General features: G+C 39.5%; 2 protein-coding genes across 2 annotated transcripts; one reads left to right on the top strand and one right to left on the bottom strand.

Moving 5' to 3' along the window:
- Positions 1-1,275: 1,275 nt before the first annotated feature.
- LOC113081480 (coiled-coil-helix-coiled-coil-helix domain-containing protein 5-like) lies at positions 1,276-2,402 on the bottom strand. Its single transcript, XM_026253541.1, has 4 exons — positions 2,364-2,402; positions 1,905-2,045; positions 1,662-1,813; positions 1,276-1,570 (listed from the first exon to the last, which is right to left on the bottom strand). Coding segments are annotated over exons 1-4 (321 nt in total). The 5' UTR covers positions 2,366-2,402; the 3' UTR covers positions 1,276-1,544.
- A 1,890-nt stretch (positions 2,403-4,292) lies between these two features.
- Positions 4,293-17,572, top strand: LOC113081477 (manganese-transporting ATPase 13A1-like). The gene is made up of 25 exons (XM_026253539.1): positions 4,293-4,598; positions 4,793-4,882; positions 5,632-5,895; positions 6,086-6,241; positions 6,632-6,701; positions 7,956-8,062; positions 8,134-8,263; positions 8,362-8,417; positions 8,548-8,674; positions 8,771-8,908; positions 8,991-9,111; positions 9,414-9,571; positions 10,490-10,665; positions 11,577-11,687; positions 11,765-11,890; positions 13,107-13,215; positions 13,294-13,487; positions 13,594-13,690; positions 13,829-14,010; positions 14,583-14,697; positions 14,783-14,979; positions 15,061-15,203; positions 15,369-15,480; positions 16,160-16,303; positions 17,348-17,572. The coding sequence occupies exons 1-25, from the start codon at positions 4,293-4,295 to the stop codon at positions 17,453-17,455; spliced, it is 3,537 nt and encodes a 1,178-aa protein (XP_026109324.1). The 3' UTR covers positions 17,456-17,572.
- The last annotated feature ends 514 nt before the right edge of the window (positions 17,573-18,086 follow it).

Raw genomic sequence — 18,086 nt, 5'->3', positions numbered from 1 at the left:
GTAGTTATTTACTTCACTTCTTTTACCTCATTATGTTCCTGTTGGCTGTTTTCAACGCATTGGAATATTTATGTTGCAGCATGAGACACTGTATACGTGAACTCTATTATTTATATTGAAGAATGTACAACAGATTTACACAAACACCAACTGCTTATGAAAACCTTACATAACCTGACGAACTGAAATGTAGTTTTTAATTCACCGGACATCAGTTGCTGGTAAATCAACTGCTCACATGTTCATGAAGCATTTTGTGATAACTGGACGGTTTCATTTAAAGTGGGGTGATGTTCCTTTAAAGGACTGCGGTGCTGACAGCTGTTGAATGGTACGTCTTTCCGTTTCTTTTAGTGTGGTCAATGTGTTTTTTTGTGTACGGTGTTCTTGGTTTTTCAATATAACTCATTTCAAACACTGACGCTTGGCTGAGTGATTTATGGTTCTCTGATAAGTATGCAATTCTGGTAAAAACGTTTGATAAATGGACCAAATGAAAGGTCAAAGGTTCAAAACAGTGTCCTCCCTACCGTTAACCAGCGGGCAAAGCAGCCCTAATCTAATGCCTCCCTACAGGCTTTTGTTCCTGAGCGCAGGGAACCGGTGGAAATGTGAGGGGGAGATATTACATGGCTGCATTCTTTGGTTTTAATATTATATACAGTGACGCCAAGGTAAGGAGAAAAACATCCAAACACTAGCAGTAAACAAGAAAAAAACCTGTAATAAAATACATAAATATGTGTACTGAATCTAGATTTCACATGTTAAATCAACAAGCATGCTGAATACATATTGACAAAAAATACACATATTACAGTTAATTATGTTTCCATTGCACTGAAGGAAATAGTTCATGTTTGTAAAACTATTATTTTTTTTTTTAATTTAATAGAATTAAGATGAATAAATTCTCTTGCAACAATCTAATATGGTAAAGAGAGAACAGCATGTTCATCTAAAGTTAATTCTATCACCTAATATTAACAGTGGTTTTAATTTGTTATTAGTATTCTATAAATATTTCTAAAAAAAAATATTTGGAATGCTGCTTTAAGTAAAGTTTTAGCTTTAATTCTCATTCAAAAACAATCATATCTCTCTTCATGAGTCCACCTCCGAGTAGCTTTCATATTTCATATTGGTTTATGAAGAATTTTTTTTTTTGTAGATTTATGGATTCATGAAAACAAACAATAAAGTAGCTAGAGTGCATGTGAATTAAATTGTTGAATGCTTTTTGGTAAAATAGGACTCTAATCTTCCAAAGTATAAAGAATTTAGAAATGCGCATTTTATTGCAACTTCGTGTTTTAATATCATGGAACCTTTTTAAAAATCTCATAAATAGTGTGAAACATTAACCATTAACAAAATAAAACATCACATTGAATATTTTGGAAAAAAGGTGTGCAAAAGACTGAGAATTGATTCAGTTTTGTGTTTGTGTTGGAGTTCTTCAAAGATAATACGTTCTTCCACAGTGCGGAGTATAAAACACCTGCATTATTGTCCTCATTAGCCTCAACAGTCACAAAAATCATCTATGTGGGCTGCGGCTCAGCATTCGCTGTTGGAAGAAGGTGTTATAAATATTTTAATACACTATACTTAGTCATACATCCAGGTGTTTTATAGAAAAGCAGACTTTCACTCCTTACCAATTCCTGAAAGGTCGACGGTCTCAACACAGGTGAGGAAACGTGTAAGGTGAGGTTGACATGCTTCAGCAGAGCTCGGGTTCTCCCGCAGACAGCGCTCAAACACTGAAAACTCACCAGCACAGTCACCTCGGATCTTTCTGATCACTGGACTGCATTGAGAAGGACGAAAAACAGCAGAAATATAGTGCATCCTATTTAACGGTAAATAAGCATGCAAGGTTGTGTATTAAATGGACATACTGTGATGAAGTGCACTGTGCCACCCTCAGCTTCAGCTCTACACACTTCTCTTGCCATGATGCTGGATGGGAGACAACACATCCACCGTATTCATCCAGCTCCTTCTGGCAGTATTTGGTCGTGATGGCCAATGCTGCCTCCCTATTATAACACAGTTTAACGGATTTCAATTTCAATAGCCTACATGCAAATTACATTGGATTCTCAACACCACAGGTTGAAGGAGGGCAGACCAATTTGAAATCAGTTCGTCAAATAGGGTTCTAGGGCCATTTTATTTTACACATTCTAGCTCCTACAATTCACTGTTCGTTTTAGCTAATGTAGCTCAAACAGAGCTTGGCTTGCTATCAGACTCGACTGCTACCGTCGTATTACAGAGTAAGCACAATAAGTGTAATACACACTAGATGTAAATTAAGTATTTAAAACACACCGCTGTCAGCCAGACCTACTTACATGTTGAATAGTGATGTGTCGTTCGTGAACGAATCGTTCTTTTTGAACGAATCTTTTAGGTGAACGAATCGTTCTCGTTCACGTAATCCACTGACTCATATTTCTCGTTCAGTGAAGTTCCTCCCTCCACAGCAGCGCGGCGCTATTAGTAGCGCATGCGCAGCTCGGTGAACCGGGTACCTGAACCATTTCATCCTGTCAAAGAATTACTCAACAACGAGCCAATAGCCTTCGAGTATGAGATGTGACAGAGTATGTGATTTGTTGAATGTAGTAACGAATACGCCCTTCAATGAACGAGTTTCATATGAGTCTGAACTAGATCTAAAGATCGTTCATGAACGAAATGACTGAACTGGCCCATGTCGTTCGCAAATGAGTTGAATGAGCTGATACATCTCGTTCGTGAATGAAATGACTGAACTGATCCACATGTTGTTCGTGGATGAAATGAACTGGTACATATTTTATCTCGTTCGTGTACTAAATGAATGAGAGTAAACCGGGTTAGTCTGCCATTTAGCATGTCAGTCTCGCAAAATGCAAAGCAGTGCACATACGCTTGTTTTGATATTTAGCAACTCCACGTTTAATCCCCGATTTATGTGTTTTATTTGTCCTTTGTTCATCTAAACAACTTAATTAGACTTTATATATTGAATGCGATTATACACGCATTTTAATAAAGCCAGATCAGTTTTTGTAACAAGTAAATACGTTCATTGACTTGAGACATAACACATAATACACTCTTTTTTGCCACCTGCTGGCTTATTTTGTGTAATACGAAGAAATGGTCACTGAACGAATCAGTGAACGATTCTGAACGAATCATTTTGGTGAACGAACTGAAAATGAACGAATCTCTAGAAAGAATCATAATTTCCACCACTAATGTTGAACACCTTTGGTTTCACTCGGTTCTTCTGAAGGTTACTATCACATCACGCACATGTGCGACTGCGAAGGGAACGTCCGCGCTCTCGCCGGAGGAATTCGATTGGTCAATGTTTACGCTTGCGCTGATCTAATTGGTCGAATCCCTGGGTAGCGTGAACGAGTGGGCGTGGCTTCGAAGCAACATTTTCTTACATTTTTCATGGTCGTATTTTTGTTTTAAAAGATAAGTTAACCAGCGATACTTGTGCTGCTTTGTTGATTTATTTATTTTCCATTTAAAGGTATATTTAAATAAACAGCAATACGGGTTAAAAGATACAATAAATGTACAACAACGTAATAAAACGTTATATACTCATTCATACAAGAGGAAAGCAGCTTCTGTGTGCCATCAGAGGTATCTTTAACACTAGAGTCAAAAACCTTGTCACTCTTTATTATTAAAGTATAACATAGTAATGTAGAACTGGGAGTGAGTTTGTTTCAGTTGACAACAGGGGAAAAAATGGCACTATATGCATTTCTAAGAACTCAATTTGGACAATTTCAAAGGCAATTTTAGCAATATTTCGATTTTTTTGCACTCTCAGATTCCAGGTTTTCATATAGTTGTATCTGTAATTCATCTTTCAGATGACGTATAAATGTCAAGTTTCAAAAAACGGACCGATTTTGTGGTCCAGGGTCACATATAAAAAAAGAATCGGGCAATAATTAATAAGTCATTTCTAAGTTATTTTATTTTATCATCCCATGGCACTTGATTGGACTTTCTTTTATAATATAATTTCCATAAGAAATTTTCTGTCAATCGAAAAATCTCCTCGCAAGAAAGGACGTGTACCGGATATTGCGTCACCGGCGTGCGTGCTTGCGTACGCGGAAGCTGTCGTTCGCGTCTGATAATTTTGATAGATCTGTAGAGTGGGCAAACAACGGGCCGGTGCGAAGCAGCCTTTTTTTTACCATCAGCGCCTGCAAGGAGGAGGTGGAGAGTAGGAGGGTCGACGGAGGAAGGCGCGCTCTAGAATGGACGAAGTTAAAGAAGAGGGAAACATGTCCGCGGACACGAGGACGCAGACGCGCGCGCCGAGCGATGATCTGGTGAGATCCGTGTCTCTCCACAGCCGCAGGCCTCGCGTCCTGCACGGCACAGTGTTCCCGTTCCTCCTCCTCTACCCGGGCTCCTTATACGCGTGGTTGGTAGTCTACGGAGCCTCGGAGTACGCTGAGGCCGGCCTGCTCGCTCTCGCCGCTCTCGGGATCGCGCACGTCCTGACAGCACTCTCTGGCTACTGGTCCGTGCACGCACACTGCTGGCTCACCTGCTCCAAGGTGATAAAAACATATGTGTGCAATGCAAACAATAAACATAAATGTTATTTTGAATAACCAGCACGTTTGAATGATGGCTTTTATTGGGCTTGGTTTGACTGCGCTTAGTAAGTCATACATCAAACCATATGTTAGGGACATTCATACATTTGCACAGTAAGCTGACTGTAATAATGAAATGATATGTTCAACAGGAGTCTGATCCAACCAAAGCCACCTTTGCAAAAGTTATACCCACACCCAACAATGGTTCGGCTGAATTGGTGCCTCTTCTGAGGGATAAGGTGAGGTCTCTTTTTTTTTTTCCTGGTGTTTTTTTTTATATATACTTTGCTGGTATTCTTTAGGGTTTAGGGGTTATGCATGGACCCTCACCTGTCATAACAGACCGAAGACAATAAGCACATTGGGATTGGTTTTCCTTAGTTGTATATAAGAGTGTTTGCTTTATGTAGCTTTTGAATCTGGATGTATATTTTTACATTATCAAAGACTTTTCCATTTTGGTTGATTTGTAGATTGTACCCCTTCAAAAATGTGTTTCCCTTTCATTTACTATGGCAGTCATTTTGTGGAAATAAAAAGTGTGACTATTTTAGCCTTTTGTTGGCCTGGGGTTTTTTGTGTGTGTTATTATTGTTAGTACTACAAAACTGCCCAAGTTTCATATTATTGAAGTAAAAAAAAAAAAAAAAAAATCAAAACTTAAGATCATTAGAGAATAAAATAAAATATAAAATGCAGCAACAGCTGTTTTAGTATTCAGATCTCGCTGTTTTAATGTGATATGATGCTTTGTTGGGACTCAAATGTTATTATACAGGCGTCACAGTTAAAAAGTTTCAAAAGCTGAAATTGTCAGGCCTGAAAATATATATATATTAAAAAAAAAGAAGATTTTCCGGAATAACTGGAAAAGCCATGATAATTCCCCGGTCAAAGGTGTGGAAACTCTAGTTTTAGGATATAACAGATGAAAAATGTGTATTTAAAGTCTTTTTGTGTGTGTGTGTGTGTGTGTGTGTGTGTGCAGGATGAGGATGGAGCAGAAATCCTGTCCTTTGAATTCCAGAAGATATGTTATGTGTACGACAGCAAGGAGAAGAAATGCTTTCTGCCGGTGGCGTTTCCCATCAACTTTCCCATGAGTCATTTCCAAAACTGGAAAGGCTATCAGGAGGAGGATCAGTTACGTGCTGCGGAGAAGCGCTATGGCATCAACCGTGCAGAGATGGTGGTGCCCGACTTCCTGGAGCTGTTCAAGGAGAGAGCCACAGCACCCTTCTTTGTCTTCCAGGTTCGTCTGCAGAGCGTGCGCTTTGGTTATAAATGCATGAGTGTACTAGAAATGCATCACTGTCTAATGGCAGAGGTTCTCAAAAAGGCTTTTTACCAGTGAAACTGCATTGAATATAAATCCTGGCTCCAGGATTGTGAAACACCAGCCGGTGAGTATTGTATGAACGGTATATTTTGTCCCGCTGCAGGTGTTTTGTGTGGGTCTGTGGTGTTTGGATGAGTACTGGTACTATAGCGTCTTCACGCTCTTCATGCTTGTGGCGTTTGAAGCATCGCTGGTGCAGCAGCAGATGAGGAACATGTCAGAAATCCGCAGAATGGGAAACAAACCATACATGATCCAGGTAACTGCAGTATCTTTCAGCTCCAGCTGTGATTACATGCTCGTCTACTAACTCTTATTGAAGTGTTCTTTATAAAGCACCTAGAGCTGGTTCTGTCTTCTGATTGGTCAGTGCAGTGTTTATCACCCACAATATAGTAACATATCAGCACAGCTACAATATATAGAAAACCTTTTCTTATCGTTTGCTTGCCAGGACTATATATCTTTCGAAAGTATGGGGCTCAAAGAACATGCTTAATAAAGTAGATTTTATAAAATAGGTAAAAACCATGACTGTCTTAAAGATATGTCACACATTGTCTTTCTTTGTAGCTTATAGATTAGTTAATAAACAGCGATTTAGAATAAGAGTAAGATGTATAATTTGGGCTCTTTTCATCTGTATCAGGTGTATCGGAACAGAAAATGGAGGCCTGTATCCAGTGATGAACTCGTTCCTGGAGACATTGTCTCCGTTGGTGAGTTTCATGGAGTCTGTCTGTAATGGTGTACAGTAGAGCTGCACGATAAATTGACCGCAATCTCGATTCAGACACTCATGCAATCCCATCTTTAAGTGACAACGATTACGACGATTACAACGATTAGTGAAAGTGTATAGTTCAGATATAAACATTGATGTCTATGCTAGCGATCACAATAGTGCAAATCCCCTTTTGAAAGTAACGGTCTGGCGCTTCAAATAATGTTTGTTGATTGCATTGAAGAGTGACTTGAAAAATGAAAATTGAATTTGTCATTGAATCATTCATTCAAGAGAATTGTTCAAAATCGCTGATTCATCCAGTAATGAAACAAGTTAACAACTGATGTGTTTATGAGTGTTTATGTCTAGTGTACAGAGGCCCCAAAATTTTCTACTTCTGAAACAAATTTATCTGCATATCTTCGCGTGTTTATTTAAAAACAGATAGCATACTCACATTTTAAGTTAATTCTTCAAAAATGCCTTTCTTTTAACTTTCTATTCATCAAAAATCTGATGTCTCAGTTTGTATAAAAAATATTAAGCAGGCATATCAGAATGATTTTTGAAGGATCATGTGACACTGAAGACAGGAGTAATGATGCTGAAAATTCAGCTTTGCATCACAGGAATAAATTAAATTTTTAAATACACACATGTCCATAGTAGACAAAAATGTCATTGTCAAAAAACTGTCATTAAAATGTGAAGCTTGGGTCTTCTTAAAGAAGACCCATGGCAGACTATTGTTGAATTAAAAAAATTTTTTTTATAGATGTTTAAGTTTATGATTTATGAACTATATTTTACATTTATGAAACATGTTGAACTCTAAACCTGCTAGAAAATCAAAGCCAATAATCTAAGCAAGTTATTTTACAAATTTTAGGTTGATCTCAAAAAATGAGCTTTCAGTAAGATTTTGTTTGAGCGCAGTACCAAATGGTCCCCATTAGATGCCAGTATTAGATTATATATATTTTCAACTAGAAAAGTTATTTTAAATTGCATTACTTTACTGTATTTTTGATCAAATGAGCATAAGAGACTTCCTTCGAAATCGTACCAACCCAAACCATTTAACTGAATTAAGATATAACGTATTTGGCTTCTGGTTGTCACACGTTCGTAGTTAACATGATGATCTACACCTGTTGTTACTGGACTAGTGCTGACTTCATCAAACATCCAGTTAAAAATGCAAACAGAGCATGTGAATGGCCGTCTGTTTCTCATGTCATCACAGGACGTTCTCCTCAGGATAACCTGGTTCCCTGTGACGTGCTGCTGCTGAGAGGCCGCTGCATTGTGGACGAGGCCATGCTCACGGGAGAGTCTGTACCTCAGATGAAGGTGCGTCTGGCTGCCCTCGTCACCGCTTCAAGAGAATCTGCGGTCTCTGATCAGCTGTGTTGTTTCTGTAGGAGCCTGTAGAAGACCTGGACCCTGACAGGATCCTGAACCTGCAGACAGACTCCCGTCTTCACGTCATCTCAGGAGGCACCAAAGTGGTTCAGCACAGCCCCCCTCTCCGAGCCAGTGCGGGCCTGAAACGTTCGTACTCACAGCTGAACCTTTAGCTCTAAAGCCCAGACTTAAAATTTAAAAGTTGTACCTGTAATAATGCTTCCTCTTTTCCTGTCTCTTCCCAGCTGTTGACAATGGCTGTGTTGCGTATGTTTTGCGGACGGGGTTCTACACTTCTCAGGTGAGGTGCTTGCTCAAGTGACATGTTTCTGAAAGACGTTTGTTAGGACATTTTTCCGACTGGAGTCACAACGCTCTCTTTCAGTCTTGTGTTTTAGAAATCACTGAAGCTTTGCTGGTTTTGTTTTTAGGGCAAATTATTAAGAACAATTCTGTTTGGCGTGAAGAGGGTAACGGCCAACAATTTGGAGACATTTATCTTCATCCTTTTCCTGTTGGTTTTTGCCATTGCAGCAGCTGTATATGTTTGGGTCGAGGGTGAGTCACGTTCATCTTTAACTAGAGCGTTGGTCCTAGAGGAGCATTACATATAATGGCTCCGCTGTCTCATGGCTCACTCTCCGTGTCTTTCAGGGACGAAGGACCCGAACAGAAACAAGTACAAGCTGTTTCTGGAGTGCACTCTGATCCTCACGTCAGTAGTGCCTCCTGAATTACCCATAGAGCTCTCACTGGCTGTTAACACATCTCTCATAGCCCTGGCCAAACTCTGTGAGTGACCGCGCTAAACTCATAATCACAATCCTCATCTTCTCCCCCCTCACACCCATCCTCTCATGTTCTTCCCTTACAGATGTGTTTTGCACAGAGCCTTTCAGAATCCCCTTCGCCGGGAAAGTGGAGATTTGCTGTTTCGACAAGACGGGCACCCTGACAAGCGACAGCCTGGTGGTTCGTGGCGTCGCAGGACTCAGGTAAAGCCTGCACATCTTCAGGCCAAATCAAGATCATTTAAAATGGTCTGGATCACATGTTTGGATCGCTATTACAACAACATACATATTACCTTGGCATTAAACTACAGAGGAATAGTTAGCGCAGCTTGACAACTTTCTCTCTTTTGACCAACGTAATCAATCTCTTCTTCGAAATGCTATTGTGGGTTTTTATTTTGCTGTTGGATCAAACGAGGCAACCGGAATTGTGTTTGATGTAGATTCTGTTTACCATGAATGAAGCATATCCAATGTCTCTTATCTGTTCCTCTTTTCCTCAGAGATGGGAAACAAGTGACGCCAGTGTCAGATATTCCCGTGGACACTCATCGGGTGGTGGCTACGTGTCACTCGCTGGTCACACTAGATGATGGACAGCTGGTGGGCGATCCGCTGGAGAAGGCCATGTTGACCGCAGCAGACTGGACGCTTACTAAAGGTCTGATTCACTACATATGATCGTCACATCTAGCGCTGCATTATAATGATTGTTTCGTTCCAGATTTAGAATCAAGATATTGTTCTTACAAGTAATTAGAATTATTACACTTTCAAAGAACATCAGATCGTATGCTTGGGTTCATCCACATCATCTAGTTTCCTAATTTATTATATTTATATTATATCATATAAATAAACACACTCTCTAATTTATGAAAACTGGTAAAGCATGAAGCTTCTGTCACTTGTGCTTTAGAAGTATTAACAATTCCAAATTAGGTTAATGTTTTTCTAAAAAAAAATGTATTGTGGCACCGAGGTTGCAGAGGTGCGTCTGTTCAGCAACCACAATCACAAACAGTACAGTCGAGCGTATGTTTAGATCTATTCCAGATCATCGCTGAGTTAAAAGTAGCTTTGGTTTGAGCAGAATATGCCAGTGGGGATTGCTAAGCTTCGACATTCATGTTATCTCTCTCTCAGGCTAGTGAAGGAAGTGTCTTGTCATCGTTACCAGATTGGGGAGATTAAGTAAAGCACGGGACGAAAAAATGTATCAATAAAAAAAAAAAAAAAAGCTCATATTAAGCTCTTGACATCTGGCAAACCAATACATGAAAGCTTGTGGAGCCTCGTTACTAATTAAAGATAATGCAAATGTTAAATAAAAAAAAAAAACATTTTCTGAATAAATAACCAGTAAGCACATATCACAGACATTTTTGTAACTTATCTTGCATCTCTAGTTACTCTATAAATTTTGTTCATTTTCATCATGTTCAGTTTTATTTGTCAGTAAAATATTGAAACCTTTATTTTTGACTAACAATGACCGAAAAGGTTTTAATCAGTATGAGTAATTGACAGAACACGTAGCAGATACACTTGAATTTTTGGTTTGTGTCGCTGTATGCAGATGAGAAGGTGTTTCCTCGCAGTATAAAGACTCCGGGGCTGAAGATCCATCAGAGGTTTCATTTCGCCAGTGCTCTGAAGAGGATGTCGGTGCTGGCATCATATGAGCGCATGGGCTCCACTGAGCTCTGCTATATCTCAACCGTTAAAGGTGCACCAGAGACCCTGAAGGACATGGTGAGCATCTCTGTTGATCTCTAGGTAGATGTCTGGTACACTGCTGATAGTTTGTTCTGGGCAAACACTAGATGATAACACCGCTAACATGCACATTTCTTTAGATCTGCTTCCTCACACACTTTAGTCTCAGGGTTAAACTTTACACTGAGTTCTGGAAAACTGCATGTTTGCAAAACAAAATCAATTGTATGCTAGAACAAGTAGTTGACTAGTCAGTCTAGGAAGCCCTGTTAAATTATTTTGGTTAAGTGATTGCATGTAGGGATAAATAATAATAATAAAAAAAATAATAATAGAAAACTTCAAAAACATGGTGACATTTTGATTTCTATGATTTGTTGTGGGGAAAAAAATACAAGGGATTTTTACCAGAGAACTTTAATAGCTCTATTTATAAATAATTAATTATTGTAGATTGATTGGGATAACTTTATACGGGAGTGAATCTGTATAGAGAATAAAACTGTGGGTGCGCACCACCCTTCTAAGGCTGAATAATTTGCAGGACTAAAAATAAAAATTACTCTTTACTAGGACCAAGTCAAAACCAGTAACCATAAAGTGAACTTTTTATTTAAAAAAAAATCCACTTAAATGTTTACAGGCCACTTTTCTACTTCAGCATCTCAGAAGAGTTTATTCTTAATAAATGAACCAAGCTGAAACACTATCATAATCATTTCTTATTATCATCACAATGAGCATTGTCATGTTTTTCTGTCTTCAGGATCATTTACGTCTAATTGCTTTGTTGGATCGGCTGTGATTTTCTTTACTTTTAGTGAAGACCAAAAAAGTGTTATCATAACTGTTAATTGTTGCTGAGTTTGTGAGAATGATTTGGTTCATCGTAACGTCTGTATAGATTAGTGGTGGTGGTGAATAATGTAGACACTGCTTTTTTTCAGTTCTCCGAGTGTCCGGTCAGCTATGACGAGGTGCACAGAGAAATGTCACGGGAGGGAGCCAGAGTTCTTGCACTGGGGTACAAAGAGATGGGCCACCTGAGCCATCAGCAGGTATTCAGCAGCGAGGCTAAACATCACATCTCATCTCCACATGCTCTGCTCTTGATCACAGTCTGTTGTGTGTGCAGGTCAGGGAGGTGAGCCGGGACATGCTGGAGTGTGACCTGCGCTTTGCAGGGTTCATGGTCGTGTCCTGTCCTCTCAAGACTGACAGCAAGGCAGTTATCAGAGAGATACAAGAGGCCTCACACCATGTGAGTGACTTAACTCCATATCTTAACATGTACTTAGTAAACCGTTAATGATCCGGTTTCACAGACAGGGCTTAGGCGAAGCCAGGATTAGGCCATAGTTCAATTAGGACGTTTAGGTAGTTAAAGCAAAAAACATTACTGGTGTGCTTTTTGAGACAAAACTAAAGCACTGATATAGTTTAAGATCAGTCAGTGCAAGTTTCTTTCAGTTGAAACCGCTCAGATTTACATTTTAGTCTAGGACTAGGCTTAAGCCTTGTCTGTGAAACCGGGTGAATATGTCTGTACTATCGCCATAGTATTGACAACTTTACACTGTTAGAAATCATTTTAAAAAGGTATGAACTGGTGGGTGTTTGTCTTGGAGTTTGGAAGTACACTAATTTGAATTTATATTCATGCATTTGACATTTGAATCATGAGTCGTAATAAAATGCAAAAAAGGTTTGGAAAGATTTCTACAAATTTGGGCAAAATGTAAGTTCTTAAAATGGTTTAATAAATTAAAAGTACTGGTTTTGTATACTTTATATGTGACCCTGGAGCACAAAACCAGTCTTAAGTCGCCGGGGTATATTTGAATCAATAACCAAAAATACACTGCATCGGTCAAAATTATTGTAATTTTTTTTTCTTTATGCCAAAATCATTAGGACATTAAGTTTTAGGACATTTGAAAATACACATAACATTTTTATATATATGTACACAACCTTTCACATTTTTGGCACCAGTAATATTTGTGATTTATTTTTTTAAAGAGATTAATTGAGCAATGCACATTACATTGAGCATAATGTTAAAAAATATTTCTCAGTATTTCAAATAAATGCCTTTCTTTTGAACTTTACATTCAAAGTCTTATCAGGGTTTCCAAAAAAAGCAGTTTTAAACATTAACATTAATTGTCTCTTTACCACCAAATCCTCACGTTTCCTAAAGGATCATGTGATTATTAAAAAGTTAAGTGATTTCATATAAATTTTCCCATTTACTTTTTTTTTTTTCATACTTACAACAAGTTGAGCCAAACTTGTCCGTCACATGATAATTCTTGATTTCAGTTTCAGTTTCATGTGTGTTATGTGTCTTTCACAGGGCTGTGTTTAAAACCTTGCCAGAACATTGATGACATGTTTTTTGTTGGCTACTTAAACTGTGTATTAAGGAGTGCTCTTCCATCATGTCTTACATTAGTCACGCTCTCTGTGCACAGGTTGTAATGATCACAGGTGACAACCCTCTAACAGCGTGTCATGTGGCCAGAGAGCTGCATTTCATGCAGAAGAAGCACACACTCATTCTCCAGCAAAGCCCCAGTCAAGGTGTGAGACATCACTGACAAAACTGCTCTGAAAGAGCCAGAGGAACATATTTTGAACCAGTGCCTCTCTGTTTTGCAGCTGAATGGCAGTGGGTGTCCATAGACGGCAGTGTGTGCCTCCCTCTCCCTACTTCCTCAGTCTCAGATTTGGTCATGGGGTACGACCTCTGTGTGACAGGAGAGGGACTGACCAGGATGACCTATGAACCCAGTTTACTCAGCGCCCTGCTTCCTCATGTGCAAGTCTTTGCTCGTGTCAGCCCTAAACAGAAGGTCAGCTTTACACGTTGGAGAAACATTTGCTGATAACTGAATCACCACACTCCGTATTGATTGCTGTTCAACATGGTTCACGATGTTGATTTTCCTGTCTGTGCAGGAGTTTGTCATAACTAGTCTGAAGGGGTTGGGTTTCGTTACACTGATGTGTGGAGATGGCACAAATGATGTTGGTGCACTCAAACATGCCCACATAGGTGAGTCATTAAACATGCAGAATGTCAGATATGATACTTAACAAAAACCACATCCATGGCTGCTCTTTAAAGTTTAAGATTTGATATACTGTAGATGTACTCGTACCACACTCATAAGATGTCCTTCGTGTTTACCAGGTGTGGCGTTGTTGGCTAACGCCCCAGAGCACATGCCTGAGAAAAAGAAGAGAAGCAAAGACAAAGAGTACGCTTCTGGAGAGCCCAGGCCCCCAGTCCCGAGTTCAGGGGTCAAACTGGGCTCCCGTGCAGCCAGACAGAGGGTGATGGCCCAGAGAGAGGAGCAGCTCGCTGCACAAAAGGCAAGCAGCTCAAGGCTACATTTTGAATGTCAGCGTTTATCCACGTCACGACTGGCTCAAAACCGTAACAAATAAAAGGAGCACACAGTACGGTTGGCAAGGTTGCAACAAAAATGTTTGGAAAAACATATAAAACAAGGATGCAATGAAAAATAACTACAATTTCTGTCTGACACAAGATGTTATAGTGTCAGACACAACAAGATTCAGCACTAATAACAAAATCCAAATAAACCAAAATCCCCAAAACCAAATACAAGTCAATTTAGGAGCAAACAAGCAACAACCACACGACCAAGGCCAAAGTTTTTATAGCGGGAAGAACAAGCGGACATTGTTCTCTTGAACCAGTTCACCCAAAAATGAAAATTCAGTCATCATTTACACCCCCTTATGTCGTTCCAAACCTGTACGAGTTTTTCTTGAACACAGAAGATATTGTGAAGAATGTCGGTAACCAAACAGTTGACGCTAGCCACCGACATCCAATATTGGGTGAATCTTGCCTATTAAGCTTGTACTGTTTTCTTCAAATATGTAACCATATGTTGCATGAATGGCTTGTGTCATAGGAGAGGATCAGTCAGGTGCTGCGAGAGATAGAAGAGGATCAGATTCAGGTGGTTAAACTGGGCGACGCCTCCATCGCTGCTCCATTCACCTCGAAACTGTCCTCCATACAGTGCAGTAAGTGCCACATGTTTTGATCGGCTTGAGTGCTCTCGTGTAGTCCTACGTGCGGTTGGCCTAACACTGTCCCATCTGTTTTCAGTCTGTCACGTGATTAAACAGGGGCGCTGCACTCTGGTGACCACCCTGCAGATGTTTAAGATCCTGGCGCTGAACGCTCTGGTTCTGGCCTACAGTCAGTCTGTGCTTTACCTGGAGGGGGTCAAATTCAGCGACTTCCAGGCGACCCTTCAGGGCCTGCTGCTGGCCGGCTGCTTTCTCTTCATCTCAAGGTCAAAGGTGAGATTTGAAATGTTTTGTCCAGCTGCTTGTAGTGTATTATGGAGCAAGATTCACTATGTCTGTTTTTTTCCCCCTCAGCCGTTGAAGACTCTTTCCAAAGAGCGGCCTTTACCGAACATCTTCAACCTGTACACTGTCCTCACAGTGCTGCTGCAGTTTGCAGTCCACTTCTGCAGTCTGGTGTACCTGTACAAGGGGGCACAGAGCAGGAGCCCACCCAGGTATGAATAGAAATAGGGTACTGTAACCACATGAACAGGCTGAGTGGGATTTCCCAGTATCTTTACAAAAGAATTCTGCCTGACACAATGACATGATTTTCATAACATTTGCAATCAGGCTTCACTTTTAACCTCTCTCTCTCTCCCCCCCCCCGTCTCCTGCAGGGCAGAGCAGTTTGTGGACCTGTCCAAAGAGTTTGAGCCCAGTCTCATTAACAGCACTGTATACATCATGTCCATGGCCATGCAAATGGCCACATTTGCCATTAATTATAAGGTACTTTAATTTTTAGTTTGATATCGATCACATATAATGATGCTTTGTAATGAAATTATGCTTTGTAGCACTTAAAGGGATAGTTGACCCAAAAATGAATATGACCCCATGATTTACTCACCCTCAAGCCATTCTAGGTGTAAATGTCTTTTTTCTATCAGACAAATACAGTCAGAGTTGTATTATAAAACAATGTCCTGGGTCTTTCAAACTTTATAATGGCAGTGAATGGGGGTCGAGATTATGAAACCAAAAAAGTGCATCCACCCTTCATAAAAAGTGCTCCACATGGCTCTGGGGGGTTAATCAAGGGCTTTTAATGTGAAGCAATCCATCTGTGTAAAAAAAATGTAAATGTTTAAGACTTTATTAACCGTAATCTCTAGCTTTCGCTAGCCGTGCGGAGCACTTTTTATGATGGATGGATGCACTTTGTTAGGCTTCAAAATTCCACTTCCATTATAAATCTTGAAAGACCCAGGACATTCTTTTATATAACACTGACTGCATTCGTCTGAAAGAAGAAAGTCATTTACACCTAAAATATCTTGAGGGCGAGTAAATCATGGGGTCATTTTTATTTTGGGTCAACTATCCCTTTTAGTTAACAATAAGAGCACTGTAAGCACAGATGAGATTTGAGACCTGCAGCCTAGATTCAACACACTGTCTTGTTCAGGGCCATCCTTTCATGGAGTCTCTCACTGAGAATCGGCCTTTGCTGTGGAGCATCGGTATATCAGGGCTCGCCATAGTGGGGCTGCTGACGGGATCTTCACCTGAATTCAATGAGCAGTTCGCCTTAGTAGATATTCCGACTGAGGTATGGGTTCAGTACTCCACACTATTCACATACAAGACTGTCAATGGAAACGTGCTTGCATTTTAAGCGTGGAGTAAAGACTTGTTCACACCAAGAGCAATAGCTATTATTATATATAATACTACCACTCCCTATGTGCAGAGTACACAGTTTACATAATGCAAAATAGTGACACCATTCCCACTTCTGTGCCTGCGCCCGCACGCACCTCATGTTCGCAGCTGAATGCAAATAATAAAATAAAGGAAAAAACTCATGCATCAATTTCAGGTATATTCATATTCCTGTGAAACTTTTTTGTCTGTTGACGCTAATAACGTTTTAATGTCGGTAATAATTCAACCACCACCAATGCATCTAATATTCTCTGAGTTTTGCATGTTCCCTTAAGAAAATGTGTAACTTCAAATAATAATTTACCAAGTATGAAGAGAACATTTTTTGTTGTTATAAAAACAGACCAAAGCCAACAACAGCCTTTAAAATGACTTTCAATCACTGATCTGTAATAGAGAACAGTACATATACACCAGTGCTTACGATGCATTATATAAAAACCATAATTAATTATTACATGGTTATCATAAAATAACACCGTAAAAATGCATGATAGATTACAAAATAAACAATTCATGTAAATTATTACAAACGCCTGCAAAGGGAGCCAAAGGCTCTCTAATATTTATACAGGACAAACAAATCCTTGTTTAACAGGCCGCTGACCAATCATTTAATTCAAATATCCAATTAATCTTTCATTTTTGGCAAGCTTTTTGAAATCGATGACACGGCCTCTATAATTTCTTCGACAAAAAAAACATGTGGACATCATAACCCTTACAAGAATTTATCATGGTTTTATCGAAAAACTGCCTATTTTTCTTTTGTGTGATTTCTGGGCACCCATTTGTCCAGCAGCGGCTCTGAGAATACAACCCTTTTAGTGTCCAAACAGACATTGTTTATTGTAAGCATGTGCAGCTGACCTCTCATGTGTAGCTATTTATGAATAATAATATGTTTTTCCATTCTTTGTCTTTGCAGTTTAAGTTAATAATAGCCCAGGTCCTAGTTTGGGATTTTGTCGCCGCCCTGTTGGTGGACAGAGTTTTGCAGTTCCTGCTGGGCAGAGGAACCCTGAGGTTGCCTTAATGAACTGTTATTGCCAACAGTCACCAATGCAGCTGCTGCCCCTCGTGACCAGACTGTGAACGGACTTTACAGGAACACAGTACTTGACTGGTGGCGAACTCTGTGAGATGTGAAAGGATGGGGTGTAACTCAAAATGTACACACCCCAGTGTTTCCTTTTCCTCCTGGTCTATGTCTTTAATACTTTAACTTCATTTTCTTTCTACTGACATCTTTAACCACCCCCTCCGCTCTAAAGGCCAAGAAGACTACAGTATTGTGTTGAGGGTGAGAGTGCGTTGGTTGAGGCGCGCGGCTTTGACAGGGGTGTTTCTGAACAAGTGTTTCTTTTTTGGGGATTTTCTTTTGATTTGATTTGTTTTCAACATTTTGTAAAAAGAAAAATCTCAGAAAGACTTATAAATGACCAAAAAAAGAAAAAGCTGTCGTTGTGTTCTTTATTTCCATGACTTTTTCTTAAGACTTACATTTTAAAGAACTAGCTATTTTTGTACTGCTTTGGATTGACATAGCAATATATGATGTTATGCAAGCTAATACTTTTAGGAAAGCAAGGTGACAGTACATAATTTTTTACAATGGTCACTTAAAGGCTTTAAATCACATGTAGGAATGCAAATAAGGACATGAT

Source organism: Carassius auratus, unplaced genomic scaffold (assembly GCF_003368295.1).
Source record: "Carassius auratus strain Wakin unplaced genomic scaffold, ASM336829v1 scaf_tig00034499, whole genome shotgun sequence".
Taxonomy (NCBI): Eukaryota; Metazoa; Chordata; class Actinopteri; order Cypriniformes; family Cyprinidae; genus Carassius; species Carassius auratus.
This window is presented reverse-complemented; position numbering and strand designations above follow the sequence as displayed.